Source organism: Vicugna pacos, chromosome 7, assembly GCF_048564905.1.
Source record: "Vicugna pacos chromosome 7, VicPac4, whole genome shotgun sequence".
NCBI classification, from domain to species: domain Eukaryota; kingdom Metazoa; phylum Chordata; class Mammalia; order Artiodactyla; family Camelidae; genus Vicugna; species Vicugna pacos.
In genome coordinates, this window is record NC_132993.1 from 17,541,428 (window position 1) to 17,560,730 (window position 19,303).

The 19,303-nt window shown below is 37.8% G+C and overlaps 1 protein-coding gene across 1 annotated transcript in view; it reads right to left on the reverse strand.

Moving 5' to 3' along the window:
• The window catches only part of EXOC4 (exocyst complex component 4), a 685,089-nt gene extending 668,256 nt beyond the window's left edge, over positions 1 to 16,833 (reverse strand). The window contains exon 1 of the mRNA XM_006216779.4: positions 16,696 to 16,833. Within this exon, the coding sequence (XP_006216841.1) occupies positions 16,696 to 16,781 (86 nt within the window). The 5' untranslated portion in view covers positions 16,782 to 16,833. The remainder of the gene's footprint in view (positions 1 to 16,695) is intronic.
• Positions 16,834 to 19,303: the final 2,470 nt, after the last annotated feature.

A 19,303-nucleotide genomic window follows, 5' to 3' on the forward strand; every position in this document is an offset into this window, starting at 1 on the left:
CTCTGACAGTAATTGCTGAGAAGCTCTCATCCTATACTTGAGAAATTTTAAAACTAAATGCACAAATATACATGCATCCCTGTGCCCTACACCTTGGGAAGGGAAGCTGCAAGTGAGGCACATGATATAAATTACTGAGTGTCTATCTTATACACCAGACAACGCAGTGGTTATTTTGCGCACAGTCTAAAGCAATACTAAAAATGGTCTGGTAAGGCAGCATCACTGCACTTTTTACAAATAAGAAATCAGAGGAACAGAGAGGTAAAGTAACTTGCACACATGTATACAGCTAACAACTTCAGTACTGGAATTAAAGCTAAGTATACTTGACTCCAAAGCCCACACCCTTCCCACTTACACATGTTATGAAAATCTGTTTTTCCTGCTTCCCACTCCTGAGCTGCAGGACTGCACCCAAATCAAGCTATAGATCAACGTAAAGAGAATCGAGTTGAAGTGAAGATGTAAACAGAGCACTTGGCAGCATTTTTTTTTTTAGCAGTAACAAGCTTTTTTTCTTATATTCTTTTTTTTAATTGAAGTATAGCTGATTTACAATGCTGTGTTAATTTCTGGTGTACAGCATAGTGATCCAGCTATACACATACATATTCTTCTTCATGTTCTTTTTCATTTTAGGCCATTACAAGGTATCGGCAATAGTTCCCTGTGCTTCACAACAGTAATAGTCTAATCTGGACAAGAAGGTCTAAAAAGCATGAGCTAAAGGACATGGAGCAAAGAAGAAACTATCTGAAGTTTCCACCCAAACATGCCTTCGAGTTACTGAATCATACTTTAGAGATTTTTCCATTCCTATCTCAAAACCATTATGCTTTATTGCCAAGTTCATGGAGGAACATCAAAGCATAGATCGCAGTTAGGCTGGACACAGAGACATTTCAGGATCACTGAGGACTTTTCACTAAGACAGCTCTGGCATTTTGCATGATGAATCACATCTCTAACCATGACTAATTAATCCCAGGAAGGAACTTACTTATCTAATGGCCTAAAAGGACCATGGTACACGTGTTAAGCTATTGTTAACAGTACCTAGTGGGAACATGTATGTTAAATGGTTCTCATGAATTCACAGCCATCAGCTCCAAGCCAGCCCTATAAATAAGCATAAAAACCCAGGGTACATAACTGCAGATCTAACACTGAATTTGTCAGTTTCCTTTTTTGATACCCGTTTGTGTATTTCAGTGCAGCTGGTCAAGTGTTTTGAAAGGAAAATAACTAGTCACCATCACTGGCTCCTTCCACAGAGCAATTTTGCTTTCACTTTGGACTTAGGAGTAATGGAGTCCAGACAGGATAAAGTACACAAAAGTCAATATTACTCTTTAAAAGACAAAAGGAACATAAAATAAAATAAAAAGGACACCTATGAAAATAGTTAGTCACCCAAAGGTAACCCATCACTCAAGAGGAACAATAACCTTCAGTCAAAGAATAAGAGGATGCAAGAAGAAAAAGCGCAAGTCTAGAATACTACCATTAGGGATGCACCAGAAGTGTCTTACTCCTCTCACCAAATCATGTCAAACATGAGGTGTCTGAAATTTTCAAGCTCTCTGACCTTGGGCAAGTCACTTAACATCTCTGGGTCTGTTTCTTTCCTTGTCAAACAGACAAAATAATAAGCATACCTGCCTCACCAGGTTATCATGAGGACTGGAGAAGTGTGTGAATGTGCTTTGTAAAATATAAAGTGCCCTCAATGTGCGGGGTGACCAATTATTAGCAAGAAAAATAAATCATCTGTGAATCACAACATTGTTAGCCCAAATCCCCTAAAGCCTCCCCCATTCGAAAATTCCTGAGGATGTATATTTATGAACTGAGATCGGACCTTTTTTCTATGTTTTTATGGTCCTGGTACATTAAGTGCTTAGGACAAGCTAAATAATGAGCAGTAGCAAGATGCAGGATCTGGAGAGGTCATGTCTCCTGCCTGGAGACAACTGCAGCTGGATTATCTCACACAAAGAAATGCCTGTTCAAAAATCTCTAGGCAAGGACCCACAATAGTTACATTGACCCTATTTAGTTCTTTCAGTCATTGAACAAATAATTATGACACACCTATGACTCAGCAGGCACTGTTCTAAGTGGCTGGAGATACAGCTGCGAATAAAACCAACCCCTCCCTCATGAAGCTTACACCCTGGTTGGGTTGGGGAAGCCAGCATCAAACAATCTAACATGTGGAGGTGGAGGCGGGGGTGGGGAGGGGCGAGAGCAGTGATAGGAAGAAACAAAGGCGGGGTAGGAGGAGGGGGACTCTTTTACTCAAGACCAGGAATGGCCTCTCAGATCAGGATGGCATTTGAACGGAGCTTTCTAGAAAGCTAGGGGAGAGAGGGATGGCACTATCTGAGGAAACTGACTCCAGAGACAACAGAAGATGCACCAGCCCTGAAGAAGGACATGTTTGGCCTGTTCAAGGAACTGAGAATGGCCAGGAAGTCCATGTGCTTCAGAGAAGTGAGAGGGTGACAGGGACAGCAGATGAGGTCCAGGAGTAAGCTAGGAGCCAGATTAGACACCAATTTGCGGATTTTTACTCTAGAAGTGTTCTTTGAAGTCACTTGGGAGTTAGCACCCAAGCACAGCATGAGAGCTTTCAACCAGCATTTAAATGGTGAATAATGAGTAACTATTTACCCTCACTCTGTCCTATCTCTTTCCAAAATACATTTGAAATGGTTTGTACAAGAAGGTGGATAATACATATGAGAAAGGGGAACTAGTCAAAGAGATGTAGGACAACAAAGCCATACAAGTGTAAAACACAAGGTACACAGGTCATATGGATAAACACAGTGTATTTGAAATGAGCCCCCAATCCAACTTTGAGGTTCCTACTAGCCAACGCAAAAACAGAATGACAGCCAGTTATGTAATTCTCATTATCAAAAAGATTCCAATTCTCCTAAGGAAGTGAACTTTAAACTAGTACTAAATTCTAAAAAAGGTTCACTTAAAACAATAAGGAAGATAATATACAATATAGTGAACAATGTCCTCAACAGCTTTCTAAAAACAAAGTAATGGGGATGGGGCAGGGATGGATATAGCTCAGTGGTAGAGTATGTGCTTGTATGTGTGAGGTCCTAGGTTCAATGCCCAGTACCTCCATCAAAAAATAAAATAAAAACAAGGTAATTTTACATGGCCATTTTTTATACGTTCCTTCAAGAATGTAACATTACAACACAACTCAGACCGAAGAGACTTTGAAAGACTGAATTAAGCTTTCCAATGATCCACTTTAACCTACAAATGTGTGGAATTTAAACAACTAAATGGATCAGATCATGTTTCATTAACTTCCTCCTCTCAACAAGCCTTTTGATAGTTCCAGCCGACCAGCAGTTCTTTGAAGAGCATCCACAGTACAAGCGCTTGGTGTTAGAGGGCTAACAGAGGACTGTTACACACTGTAAGACAGAAAAGCACAAGTAAGGCTGACAACCAGTTGTGAAAAATCGGCCTGACCATGGCTCTTACCTGAGCCTCAAGACTGCCAGACTCACTCTGGAAGCTTTTTAGGGCTGTGAGAAAATATGCTGTTTACCCAGTCCATGGCTTTCTGTTACAGAAGCCTGAGCAGAGTAACACACCACCCTGTAAGACCCAGGGAGCATTATTTTTCTTGGGTAAAATCTCAAGGCAAGTGTTATCAGTCACCCCATTTAACAATAGCAACAGACTCCTCCCCAAAAGAGTTAATCGCCTGATCAAGTCTCAGATAACTAAACTAATTAACCCGCTATAAGAAATATTTAACATAATACACCTGAATTTTGGTGACACCTGCAGAATAATTAGCATTAAGTCACGCTTTCTGAAAACAGTTAATACGCTTAATTGTCGACTAAGGGCATTCCTTGTTGGCATCCTGTGACCTCCCCTCCAGGAATAATATAGATTTAACGAAACAATTAATAGAAATCCCTTCAAGCAACTCAGAAAAACTAATTACAAGTAAGGCTCCACATATCCAGAAATCACTTATCAGGAAGCTACAGCTCTACAGAGCAAAATCTACAACGAGAATCAAATCTCAGTGATCCCCATTCTGGGAACTCCTCAAAAATGGGCCTCTGAGCAGACAAACTAGATGTCGCTGAGCCTGCACGTTTTATGCAAGCAGCTGACCCCATAGTGAGCATGGCCTTCTCGCCTGTTAAGACAATTCTAATGAATTGTTTTAACTGCGTAACAGAACGAGCACCAGAATACTGACAAAATATCCTAACACATGATCATACAGCCAGAACTATTAAACTCTCAACAAACATTCAAGAGTTAACTAGTTTCAGAACCTCACTCCAAGTAGGAAGAAGATGAACAAGTAGCTTATTGATCTTTCTAGAACCTAACATTCCTTTCTGGTTTTGATCACAACACAGGGAGAAAAAAAAAAGTCTAGAGCTGACATGATTCTTGAAAAAGTGAATTCTATTTTCTTTCCCAGACTGCTTTTAACTAAGATACTAGGTTACACTGTTAGATCCACTCAGCCCTTATTTCAAAGGGTGAGTCAAGATTTTCTTTTCCTTTCAAATATGTAACAGCCAACCTACAAAAATGCCTGACAGGAACAAACACCTATTTTGTCAGCAGGGGCACTAAAGACAGTTCTAAGCATGAGTAGAGTGAAAGTACAAACTGAAAAGGAGGAAAAGAGGTTACTAAGACTATAAACCCTAACCAGTCAAGTTGAGAAACAGTCTTCAAAGCCTATCATACAAAGCAGAGCACTTTATGTAAGATGAATAGTCTACAAACACTTCCAATGAAATATAAAAATAAGAGACCCTCATTGTAATTCTTAGTTGTTTGAAAAAAATCAGACATTAAATGTATGAGACGTGTATCACTATAATCACATAAGATATGGCTTCACTCAAAGCATAACCAAATCTACATTACACTTTAAAATCGGATTTTATTATATTGAATTATACACTGCAATTGCTTGTTTCTTAATTATGTCTTATTAGATCCCACGAAATACAAGATAATCCTGTCCCAAATGATAGCAATTCACAATGACAAGCCCCTCTGAAAAAGTTTTCTGATGCATAAAAACAACATCCTTTGATTCACTACAAAGAGATTCATTTAATACCAAGTGACAGGAAACAATTTCTGCTTTCAAGTCAAGTGAAAATTCACTGGTGACTTACCTCAGACAGCACTTTAGCCCAATTACTACACCCAACACATGCAGTTCAGTATTTCAATTAACTCAGTTATACAAACCACTTTCAGAGACCGAAAGCTATCAATCTTGTAGCCAACAGAGAAGGCCGTTACCAAAATTAAGTGAAATCACCCCTACTAAAGCATAAAACAGCCCAGGGATGACAAAGTCCGCATAAAATCTCCCGCACCCTGACTGAACCAAACTTTACCTCTTTCCATTTCAAGCCCCATATCGTTAAAGCACTGTCTTTAGTCACCTCATTTTTTACCTCCAGTACAGTAATTTTGTTACTACAACACACAGTATTTGATAATTTTTTAACGTGTATGCTATTTCCTAATGAGAAGTTTCTAGTGAGTTCTTCAGAAAGTTTTAAAAAAAAAATAAGTCACCTTTAGCGTGGTATAATTCCTGTAAATTACACATACATCAGATGTACAACTTTATGAATTCTGATAGATTTATATGCCTATGAGACCACCACCACAATCAAGTTAGCTAACATTCCCATCACTCCCCAAGAGATGCAAATTTCAAACTCCCAATTTATCCCTTCCCACCCTCTTTACGCCCTGGTAACCCTAAGTTTGTTCTGTTTGTGAGTCTAGAAACAGGGTTTTACAAGATATTATTAGATGGTATGTTGTAATGGGTCATTCTGGAAATTCTGGGTTACACAAATTGAAGTAGGTTTCCTAGCTACATTCATTTTCAGGAGACTTTAGTATGTTCATGTACAGGAGTGTCTGGGTGGAGGGGACATGATTATGTAGCATTTCTGCAATTTATCAATCTACAGAACCTTGTAACTCCCACCACCTTCCCTCTCCCCAGCATATAAACATACATACAAAACATACGTTCTTATGGAAATTTTCAAACACGGACAAAAATTAAGAGACTCTGGAACAAACTCAGCTTCAACAATTACCAACACATTCCCATCTGGTTTCATCTATACCATCCCTGACTCCAACTTTTTTCCCAGTTATTCTGAAGCAAATCCTAGACAATATCATTTTTATTGGTATATATTTCAGCATGTATCGCTTAAGAACAATTTTTTTTAAATAGCCATATCATTATCTCAGCTTTAAAAAAAAGGTTAACAGTGCTGACTGGTTTCTTATACCTATTTTCGCAAGGAAATTAGGTCCTAAGGGCTACTCAGACTTTAACACTCATTCCATTCACCTGAGAATCATTGTTAATCACTGTTAAACAGCAGGTTCAGCTCAGGTGGTGCCTGAGAGTCTGCATTTCTAACACGCTCTCAAATGATTATTTTGAATAAAAAATAATGTCTCCCATAATATTCAGCACAATGACAGGTACCAAGTTTCCAATGTAAAAACACCTTCTGAATTATGTGCCTCTGGTTTTTTTGCAAGAGCTTTATAAACTTTTAAAAGGATAAAAAAAATTTTAAAAAGGTTCTAAGGATCTTGAAATACTTTTTCTTACTGTGTCAATTGATACATGAGAATTTTCCCTCGTAACTTCCTGTTAAATGCTGAGTTTCTATGTTTTTCAAGGTGAAAAAACACAAAGGACTGGCTACTATAAGGACCAAGGTTGTAAACTCATTTCATAGCTTGAAAGCAGTTCACAAAAATACACGAGACAGCTGAGTATGAGACAGTGGGGAGCAGAGCCCACCCCTGCAAACCGGAAAACGCAACACAGGGCACAAGCATCCAAATGCAAAAACAAAAAAACAAGACGAAGTTACGACCAACAGAAAGACCACCCAGAGAAAACCCATTTACCAGCCACCCTAGACCTCAGGCGAACGATAAACAATACCATCACAAGCAGTGAATGAACAAAACCAAAAAGAACTATATTTTTTAAAATAAAGAAATATATAAACAAATGCATACTAGTTCTAAGGCATTTCTAAGAGTTCTAAAGGAAAAGTTCCTCAAAAAGTACTATGTGAAATAAACTGTTTAAATACTGTGCAAAATCAGAAAGAAGTTCAGGGCTGAGATACCTAGTTCGCTTTCCTGCCACCGCTTTATTTAGCACATCTCATTACCTTTTCCTTCCTCTCTGAAGCATATGCAACCCACAATCTGACCCATGAAAATTAATCTTTAAAGATTTTTTTTAATATGAAGCATTGATAGACTATTACTCCTGGATTGGATAAAATAACAAGAAATGATTTACCCTCCCACCCGAAACAACTAACAAAACAGGTTTCAAAACCTTGGACATTAAAGCTGTCAGAAGTTTCCAGAGCCCTGGAGAGGAGAGCTTCACAGAACACTCTGGAGAGCCTCAGAGGAGCTGCTTTAAGTCTTCACCCGAGCATGCGCGGTAGAAAACTACTCAAGGCCACGAAAAGAACCACCTGAAAGGATTAGCGAGCACAATTACCTTAAATTGAAAACAGCCAGGATGAAAAGTCTCATACTTCGCAGAACGCTGAGCGGGGTACTCAGAAGGACTCTGCCGCAGCACTGAGGCAAAATGGCCCTCGACTGAATGTTGCTCCCGCTCCCAATTAGCAAAATTTAAAACAGGACCTGAACAGCCACGCTGTGTCCAAGTGCTTAACCACATCCCAGAACAAGGCTCAAAAATATTTAGAGGAAAACAAAAATATCCACTATCAGTACCCAAGAAGATAAAATTCACAAAATTCAGCATCCAAAAAGTACAAAGGAAGCAGGAGCGGCATCAATCAACTCAAACTAACCCAAAAATGACAAGTGATAAAATTCGTAAACAAGAACATTAAAACAGTTATAATACCTATATTCCATATGTTCAAGAAGCTATGGGAAAGACTGAACAAGTAGGCAGAGACATTAAAGATATTTTTTAAAGAGCCAAATCAAACTGTTAGGTAGTTTAGATAGAAATGAGCACTGGGAAGGGAGAGAGGAAGGGAAAAGGAACAACCCAGAAAATGGCAGTGTGTCTGCATTCAGGAAAAAGGACTCCAGAAATTTTAACTTTCTCTAAATGAGAGCCAGTAAAAGAAGCCGGTTAAAATCAAAGCACTGCAGCTGCGCCTGGGAGGGGGCGCTGGTATAACCTGACCCAATGAACCCGCCCAAAAGGGGATGGGCGTGCCAGAGCGCAGGGAACCTGAGTTGTCAATCAATCAATCAATCAATCAGGAAACCAGGATCTAAAAACAGGAAAAACAAAGGAACCGCGCCATTTTCCCTCTCTTGGATTGGCCCGCTCCCAGTTCTCGGAAGTGGACTATCTTTTACTATTTCTTTTTTTACTTCACTAATAAAAATCTTGCTTATATCATGCTTTCCGTCTCTCGTCAGAAACCTTTTTTCGGGTGACTAAGGACCGATGTAATTCTTATTTTCCTTTCCCCGGTAACAAAACTTCTTAGGGAGCAAAACCACAATCTAATAAAAATTACATTACACGGAATTAACAGCAGATTAGGAATTGCGGAAAAGATTAGTGAGCTTGACTACACAGCATTAGAAACTATACAAAAGGAAACACTAAGTTAGAAAAGACACTCCCCCACAAAAAAGAAAAATAGAACATCAGCAATCAGTGAGCTGTGGGAGAACTTCAAGTGTCTTAAAATACTTAGCGGTACATCTAACAATATGTAAGACTTGACACTGAAATATACTCAAAAAAAAAAAAGTGCTGAGAGGAATTAAATGCAGAGATACCTTGTCCATGGATCAGAAGGCTCATACTGTTAAGATGTCAAATCTCCCATATTAATCAGTACACCCAACGCAGTCCCAACCAAAATCCCAGCAGGTTTTACTTTATAAATTGATTAGTTAATTCTAAAACTTACATGGAAAGGCAAAGGGCCTAGAATAGCCAAAATAACTTCGAAAAAGTAGAATACCATGGAAAGCTTACGCTATCAATCTCCAGCAATTATTAAAAAAAAAAAGTAATCAAGACTGTGTGGTATTGTCATTAAGACAAACGAATGGAACAGACTAGAGAGTCAGGATATAGACCCATGCTGGCCAATTGAATTTTGACAAAGGTGCCTAAGAAATTCAGTGAAAGAAGTCTTTTAAAAAATGGTGTTGCAACAACAGAATATCCTTACAAAAAAAAATTAACTGGAAAAAAAATTGACAGGGATGCTGGAAGTCTCCTCTATCTTGACATGGGTAGTGGTTACACAGGCAAACATTTATTTAGCCTCATACTAATATGTGTGTACTTTCTATATGTATGTAGACCTCAAAAATGGAGACAATAAAGTCATATAAGTTTAGCATATAGAGTAAGATCCCATATTCACTTAAAAAGATATTTCTGTCTATTTATCCAACATTTCAGAGAGAGAGAGATCTGAAATTAGGTTCATCTAATATCAATGATAGTAACTTACAGAGGATACAGTTCAGAATATTTTTTACTTTCATCTTCACATTTTCCTAATTTCCCTTGTTTGAAATCTTTATAATGAAGGTATACTATTTTTATAACAATGCAGTGATTTTTCAAAAACTGGAAGCAAAGATATTAACAATGGTTAATTCTGGGTGAAGAGAATCAGTAATTTCTATTTCCTTCCCTGTAATTTTCTATATTTTTTAATTCCCCCACTTAAAAAATATTTACATAACTACAAAGATATAATATTTATACTATTTTGTTATGCTAAAAATGTGAACTGTATTATAATTACAACTATTAAGCCTCTGCTTGTACCTGGATAAGATCCACATGAAAACAAAAATAGTACTTTGGAAAATGGGATTTTTGGACAATGTTTCTCTTTGATGATTTTTTTAAACAAGTTTGTGCAATATAATTATCATAAAAGAAAATGGGAAAAGCTGCAATGACAACTGCATAGAAAGACAACAAAAAGCGTGAAATGTGGTTGAAGATCCCACAGGCATTCAACAACGGAGAAAAGATAATCTTTTCAACAAATGGTGTGAGAACAACTGGATATTCACAGGAAAAAGAGAGAAAAAAAAATCTAGACAGAGGTGTTATAGCCTTCACAAAAATTAACTCAAAATGATTCTGAGACCTAAATATCAAACTCCTAGAAGTCAGCATAGGAGAAAATTTAGATGACCTTGGCAATGGTCAGTAACTTTTTAGCTACACCAAAGACATGACCCATGAAAGAAACAAATGATAAGCTGGATTTTATTAAAAATTTCTGCTCTGGGAAAGACAGATTCTCTGCCTAGAGAATAAGAAGCCAAACCACAGACAAGGGAAAAATATCTTCAAAACACATATCCACAAACATCCAACAGCATTGTCTAGATGACAGCAGGGCAAACACTCCCCTCTTAATCATGCAGTAGAGAAGAGTAAATAGCGATAGTCCTCAAATACGCAGCTTCTGGCAAGAGCGTGGAAAACTACAATATACCACTTGTGGAAGTGTAAATTACTGTCTTTCTGGAGGACATCTTGGCTCTATCCGTCAAAATACAAAACACACATATATTCTAAAGCAGCCATTCCATTTCCATTGCCATGAATTTATACCATGTGTCCAATGTACATGAATGCTCACTGGAACTTATGTTTAACAGAAGGAAAAAAAAAAACAGAAGTATGTGTTAAAAAGGGAGGAGTAGGGGCCACCAATTAAATATTTTGGTGTATCCATGTGACAGAATGCTACATAGCCACTAAAAAAATGAGAAAGATCAATGCACTGCTAGAAAAGGTCTCCAAGATAAAGAAAAAGAATTGAACAAAGGTTCAAAAGTGTACATAGTATGATCCCTTTTGTTTTTTGTTTGTTTGTTTTAGTGGAGATACTGGGGATTGAACCCAGGACCTCATGCTTGTTAAGCGTACTCCCTATCACTGAGCTACTACCCTCCCCCTCGATTTGTTTAAACAATATATAATATATAATTTTATGACTATTTCTTAAGTACATGTAAATACATAAATAATATTATATTAATATAACTACTATACACATAAATATATATTCTTTTGTTTAAAGATCACACATTCACACACACTTAAATATATTTTTCTCAAGAAACCACAGGACACTTAACAGGGGTATGTTTCAGAAGGGAGATGAACAGGGAGAAAAGCCTACTTTTTTTTGTACCTTTTAAAATATTTGAATTTTCTAAATATGTAACTAACTTTAGAAAATTATGTATGTAATTTAAGAAAATCATATATATAATTTTTAATGGCAATAAGGGTTTTCTAGGGGAAGAAATTACATGCCCTTTGATTTGCTTGTTTATAGTCTTTCTGTCTTCAACAAACGTTTTACATTTTATGTCTGTTCATATTTTACATGTATATATACACACAGAAGCATACATATAGCTAAATCTAGTTTCTTTAGCTGACCCTCAAATTATCCAATAATTACCATCTTACTTCAGTTACACAAGGTTTCCTGGTTACAAAGAGAACATTCTGAAAACTGGAAACATTCTAGTCAACCTACCAAGGATACTTCTGACGAAAGATTATATTCTGTTTGCTATCTAGCAAACGTATTCAAATCAAGTTTCTAACCAGAGGAGCTGGTACTCCTGGAAAGGAGAAAATGAACATCTGAGTGTCTTCTCTGTGCTAAACTGTGCTAGGTACTTTTACATTCTCCTATTTAATCTTTCCAAACCCCACAGCACATTGTATTATTATTCCATTTTACAAGTGACAAATTAAGACACAAGGGCTTTAAGCAATGAGTCCAAGGTTATTTTACATGGATAATACAGTAAGTTTCTACTAACTACATGGGACCTCCCACTGAAGACTGTGACCACATTTATCTGTAAGAAATGGCTTGGAAAAAACTGACCACATCACTCAACATTAAAATTCTACGCCTCAAAGCCTGCAAGAAATTTCAACGTTAAAAATTACACGAGGTTAGAAAGTAAAACATGGGTTCCCAAGATATTAATTCTGCATGTTTAGCCAGGAAAAAAACGGGATTTTGCCCCTTACATTCATATATGCTGTCAGGTGCCCCAGGACTTCCAGAAAGTTTATACATGTTTAGTCTCCAGATATTCCAGCAGTGGTTTTCAAACAGCACTGCATCACTAGTGTCAAGACTCCCCAGGATACAAAGAGAGCTGGAAACCCTAAAAAGCATGAGACAGGCTCAAACAAAGAGAGGAGTTGGTGCTGGAAAAACAACAGTAACCCCCAACAATATCCAGGACGCTGCTCCAAACAGCAACCACATTCCTTTCCTGCCACAATCTGTGTCATGGACCTCAAAGCTGTCTGTTCAAAGCTCTGATCAAAATGTGGCCTCCTTCAACAGTTGACTTTGAATTAAATACAGGGCTGACCAAAATGCTCTCTCAGGAGAAAAGGAATTTAACAGGTGTCTTCAAGAAAGGATTTTCTAAGTTTTTGAAATCCCAACTTCTGTGACAACATGAAAGTTGATGAAAATGTGAGCCTTTAACTGCCTTCCAACCTCCTTGACATCTGTAAGCAGAGTCTGTCTACAAAAGCTCTGCTCTGAGGTTTCAATAAGGTCTCCTCAAGTCACAGCCGAAGTCTGTCTTCCCAATTAAACCGGCTATTAAAGGCCAACTTATAAAAAGCAGAGAGTCAACGTTTAATTGGGAAGTAAATCACCTAACAGTAAGTGGTAGACACATTTCCCAATTAAAAATCTGACAAGACCTCACAAAAATAAAATAGCATCTCCAAAATGCCATCTTGCTTATTTCCTGTTTAGAAAGGCTGCCTGGCCAAAAAAAAAAAAAGCCTAGGAGTGGGGGCGGGGGGGTGAGAGGGAGAATCAATAAAAAAGTAGGAAAATGCTCTGTGTGTGTGTGTGTGTCCCTAAAACTGTCCAAACTGTACATCAGCAGGTAATCAGGACTCCGTCCACTCAATTAGTTCCATTTTAAAGGGCCACTGGCAAGACTTAAAACCAAAAGCTGTGGTTAACAGCAGCTTCCAAAAGACTCAAGCCCAAACATTGTGTCTCCTCATCAAAGGCCTGCCTCATGAAAGAACAACTTCTTCTGCAAAACCCCGGAGTCAACCCTTTGAAACTTCTGACTGTCCTGAAATACTTTTATTCAGGACTTCATAAACAGTTACAAATTTCACTTACAAGTCCCAAGGTACTTAAATAACCCATCTACCACAGGTAACACTTTCATTGCAATTACACTATACTTCTTTAAATTATTTTGACTTCAAAATACTTTAAAGTGATGGACTATCACACTAGCAAAATAGTCACCAATTAACTGTTTGGTACCATGGCTGCAAATAGTGATGAGATTTAGATATTATCCATGTCTACACTTACCCTGTCCTCAGGGCAAACTCCTATCCACCTGTAGTTTTTCTGCTAGTTAAAACTGTAATGATAAATGCTGTTCCAACTATTAAGGATAGTATGAAAACATACGATAAAGTGTTATGCTAATATATAATGTAGTATAGAAATGACATTTTTTACATATCAGAGCAAGAGAACTGAAGGAAAATTTTTAACATTATTCCACCATTCAAATAGGAAAAACAACTGCTTAGTGATAGAAAAAAACAAAGGTAAACTAATCAAACTTTTCGAAAGACAATGGACTCTATCACTAGTAATTTATTTATTTTGTGATAAACTGACAGGTCCAAGGAAATATGGAAGAAAACTGGCATGTACCAGATACATCTTCAGGGATGCTCAGATTTTATAAACATGAGACTAAAATGGTTTTCCTTTTTGAGGCTTGTTGCCAAAGCAACCAGGAAAGCTACAGTCTCTGAGAGAGAATTTGAAAAGAGGTTAAGGATAAGAGGAGGTAATCAAAGTTTTATGTGAGGAATTTAGAATCATGAATGCAATGTTGCAAGGGTAACACAAAGAATACAAATTGAACTGATAGACAAAGCAACTTCAGAGTCACAGAACAATTTACTAACAAGAAATATGCATCCCTCATTCTTTTTATTTCCATATTATTGAGATATATTTGACATATAACACTGTATTTGCTTAAGGTGCACAACACGATTTGCTACCTGTGTATGTTGCAAAATGATTATCACAGCAAGTTTAGTTAACATCCATCACCTCACATAGTTACAATTTTTTTTCTTATGATGAGAACTTTTAAGAGCTACTCTCTTAGCAACTACCTTCCTCTTTCCATTCTACCCTGAAGTACCCTCCTCTGACTCCCCAACCCCCACCCCAAACATCAAAGTACACTACCATTGTCCTCTCATCCACTGCTACTGTTCATGAAATTTAAACCACTGGGTATGTTCAAAAGCATATCAGAGAGGAAGCAACAAGGAGAGTGAGTAACACTCTCACTACAACATCAAAATTTTCCTGGGACTCAAAGAAATGTTGAAACACTCCGACACTAATAACATTCAGGCTTAAGCAAGTTCATACGCAACCATGAACCCCCATCCTTACTAAACTTGCCCAGGATGCTAGATGTGGACGCTCCATTACAGCTTACTGATAACAGATAGACTAAAGTAAAACTGTCATTCAAGTGGTCTGAGGTGGTCAAGGAAAGGAAAGAAAAATGACAGACAATAACATACAAGAGAAGTCAGAGTAAAAGATGCCAAATCATGGTGGTAACGTGAAGGTAATACAGATGGATGTAAGAGATACATGGATAACCACAAAATCGTATTCCATTTACCCAGCAACAGGAGAGTCTGCCTGAGCAACACAAAGGAACAGCCAACCAAACACAACGTATGTTCCTGATCAGTATCAGGAAAAAAGCTTTAGTTTGGTTTTCAGGCATTTTTTCAAATAGAGGAAATTTTGGATAAATTTAAACAGCCTTTAAGAAAACTGATATATAGCATAAAAGAAATGAGTAGAGACTACAAAATCATAAATACACAGGTGAGACGGTACATTTGTATATAGCCACTACCTTCTCTAATTTCCACTCCACTTCTATAGGAAGCAATTGCTCCTTCTCCTGAACTCAGCACATCTCATCCACCTCTTCTAGTTTTATACCACAATTGTTACTCACATATTTTATCCCTCAAGTAGACTATACTCCCAAGGGCAACATCAAGTCAGATTTGTCTTTGCAAAACTTGGGGCACCCGCCCATTCATTCAAGAAATATTTACTAACTCCATAGAAAGTGCCAGGAATCATACAATAAACTGACACTAAATTCGTACTGTTTAAATGAATATTGACAATTAAGCAGAAAAAAAGTAAACAAGTTCAAAAAAGAATCCAAAATAAATTCAGTTATTATAGTTCCACAGGGATTAAGATGGAAAACTACAGATACTCTAGTTGGAGTTTTACTGTCATGAGAAACATTTACTACCTGTGTATTGTCACAGCAAAAATCTGGGTCCAACAATAGAATAGCATTTCCTCTGTATGGCCTACCAAGTATACTAAGTATTTCCAAACACAGAAGAATTATCTTCTTAATCCTAAAGAAAATTTAGTAATAATGATTTCATATGCCACAATCTTAAATTAGAGTCCCCTAAATAATACTCTTGAGGTGGATCTTTATCAGTCCATGAGAGATGCGCTGTTTTAGAAGTTTCATCTGTTCATTCATTCGAATGCTTATTAACCACTAGGTACTGATGGGCCTGGGTTTTAAAAAGATCATTAGGACACTCCAGGAGCCCTCCAAGAACTCAACCAAAAGTTTAGCATAAGTGGAGGTGAAAGGGGGGGGGTTTTATTTTACGAAAAATACGTAGGTTGAAATCCAAATGCTAACAACGTAAAAACGTTTCATGATATAGTTTATTCAAGTTGTTTCTCGTCACTCCCTGTATCATCCTTAAGGGTGTCTGAAAGGGTTCCCCAGCCTTCAAATTTCACTTTAAGAAAGAAAAGCCCCTAAAAGTTTGCCACTCTCACTTCCACCATATATAGTATGGGAAAATGATATGCACAAAGGAGAACTTGAAATTTGTTTTGGTTTTTTTTTTTAAAGAACAGACCGAGACAGGAAGGCAGAACAAAAATCAAACACAGATGTGTGACTTCCAACCCACAAGTTCACTGCAGGCTCTTGTATTTGAGGCTGTGGCCATTCACAGGTGGTTGGAGGTGTCCAACGTGAGCGAACACAATCTGTAACTCGTAACAGGAGTCTCCGGACGTCAGGGCCTGACACCCAGAAGTCCGGGGAACAAGGCGCCTTCACCGTGAGCGCTGCTGAAGGCAAGCACTCAATGTTGTATGAGTAAATGAACACACCTGGCTTTCCCTACCACGCCCCAGACAGCGTGTTTTGGGGCCCGGGCCCCTAATGGAGAGCTCTGGCCCTAAATTAGGAAAACACTGTGAGGTTGGGCTCCTCCCTCAAGCGCAACCCAGAGAAAAGGGGGGAATAGTGGGGGCCCTTGGGAAGGGCTAGGGGAGGCAAAAAGGGGAGGGGTCGGCAGGGTGGAACCCGGCAAACCCTTCTCCCTTCCAAAGCGGAGGTCGAGCCGCCGCCCGCTGCCGCCTGTCCCCTGACCCTGTCTCCTGCCTCCCTCACCTGATCACAGAGATGAGCAGCCCCGAGGGGTCTTTGCTTTTGCTGACTGTGCCTCTGTATTTCCCACCAGCTGCTTCTGCCGCCATCTTGGTGCGAGGGGGAGAACCCGTGGGCTAGAAGGAACCCACGCGTAAACTCTGTGATTGACCTCCCTGGAGAGCCCACCAATGGGAGAAAAGAACTCCGGAATCACGGACCTGGACAATCCAATCGCTGGAGGGAGGAGGCGGGACTGAGGCAAGTGTCGCGGCCCGACTCGCGCTCTAAGCATTCTGGGAATTGTAGTTTTCCTTCCTTGGTTCCTGGACGCGCAGGAAAACTAAACCACGACGACTTAGGGAAGTCTCCTTTTGTCTTCCTTTATATTTGTTTTGATCTTCGGGTTTTTCCCAGTTTCTTTGTTTTTAGAATTTCATTAGTTTTTTAATAAAACGTATCTGATGGTGCCAAAAAGTGAATGTAGGGATGTGTATTTAAGTAATGTCCATCCTTGATGTCCATGTGCAAAGTTTTTACTTTAAACACAAGTGGTTTTTTTAAAAATCCAGTAAAATGTGATAATGAATAGGCGGACATGCTTTCTTTAGTATTCTCTAAAACTAAATGTTTATATATTTGTTTAATATATGAGTTCAATTATTTTGTTATTTCCAGATAATCCTAAAAAACATACGAGCAGGAACATGCAAATACATGTTTGTAAAGAAAAGACTGAAAAACCAGAAAGCCAAACTGACCAGGTTCCTTTTCTTCCCACGCTTAATAAACTATAGATGATAATGATGCACATTTGTGCTTTGTTAATATTTTTACTAGTCAGTTTTAATATGTCCTGCTTTTCACTCTACTGGCTTAGTCATTAATTCAGTAGATGAAATGAACCACCAAAAAAAGGATTAGAGTAAGAATGGAAAGTGTATAAATCGAGGACCAAGAAGAAAAAATACATATTGAGAAGGAAGGAAAGCAGTGATCAGCTTAGTAGCAGTAAGATTAAAGAACTTCAGAGATTAATAGAAAGCAAACTCAGATCCTGGAGTTGTGAAGTAGTGAGCACAGAGCACATCAACTACTTTGATTAGGCAGATAGAAGCTGGTAGAGGTTCACACTGATTTTCAAAAATAAGTTGGAAATGTATGTATATGTATTTGTAACTGTTCCTTGCCTATGGCCCAATAACTCCAATCCTAGGGACTTTGATCCTATAGAAATAGAGATACAGAAAAAAAAATTCTGAAATTTTTAAAACAACATAGAAGTGTTAAATTATAGAACATCCTTATGTTCTATATATAATATATAGCCACTGAAAATAATAATTTTAGTGGATTTTAATGAAGAGAAAATACTCATGATATAAGTGCGAAAAGCAGGCTATAAAATTAAAGAACTCATGTAGATGGAGATGGGTCATTGTGGATGGGTCTCAGGATCTCTGTAGGGTCTCTCTTATGAAAACACTAACCCTAAGCACCTCCCAAAGCTCCCATCTCTTAATATCATCACCTTTGAGGGTTAAGATTCAACATATGAATTTTGAAGGTGGGGAGGATAAGACACATTCAGACCTCAAACCACATAAAATTTAACTCAAAATGCATCAAAAACCTAAATGTAATAGATAAAACTCCTAGAAGAAAACACAGATTCTTATGACCTTAGATCTGGACAGTGGATTCTTATATATGACACCAAAAATATAAGCAAGAAAAGGAAAAATAGATAAGTTGGATTCATCAAAATTTAAAACGTTTGTGCATCAAAGAACACTATAAAGGAAGTAAAAAGACAACACACAGGATATGAGAAAATAAGTGCAAATCATGTATCAGATAAGGCTCTTATATCCAGCATATGGAAAGAATCCTTACAACTCAAAAGCAAAAGACAAAAACTCCAATTAAAAACTGGACAACAGACTTGAATAGACATTTCTCCAAAGGACATGTGCAAATTCCCAACAAATATATGAAAAAATACTCAACAACATTAGTCACTAGAGAAATGCAAATCAAAACCACAGTGAGATGCCACTTTACAGAAAAAAATATTGAAATTTAGTATGGCTTTAATTTTTAAAAATAAAAAAAATGCTGGCAAAAATATGGAGAAATTGGAACCCTCAAACTTTGCTGATGGGAATGTGAAGGGGTGCGGCAGCTGGGAAAAACAGTTTGGTGGTTCCTCAAAAAATTTAAAAAAAAAAATCACCATGTGACCCAGCCATTCCACTCATAGATATATATTGAGAAGAATTGAAAACACATGCTAAAAAAAAACCTGTACAAAAATGTTCATAGCAGCACTGTTCACAATAGCAAAAAGTGGAAAAACACCCAAATGCCCATCAACGGATGAATGTGGTAAAATAATGTGGTATATGATTGAAGTATAAACAAAATATTACATATCCATCCAAGGGAATTTTATTCAGCCATAAACAAGAATGAAATACTGATGCATGCTACGTCATTAATGAACCTTGAGAACATTATACTAAATGAAAGAAGCCAGACACAAAAGGCCCCCCAGTTTATGATTCCATTTACACAAAATATGTGGAATAGGAGAATTCATACAGACAGAAAGCAGATTAGTGTGTCCCAG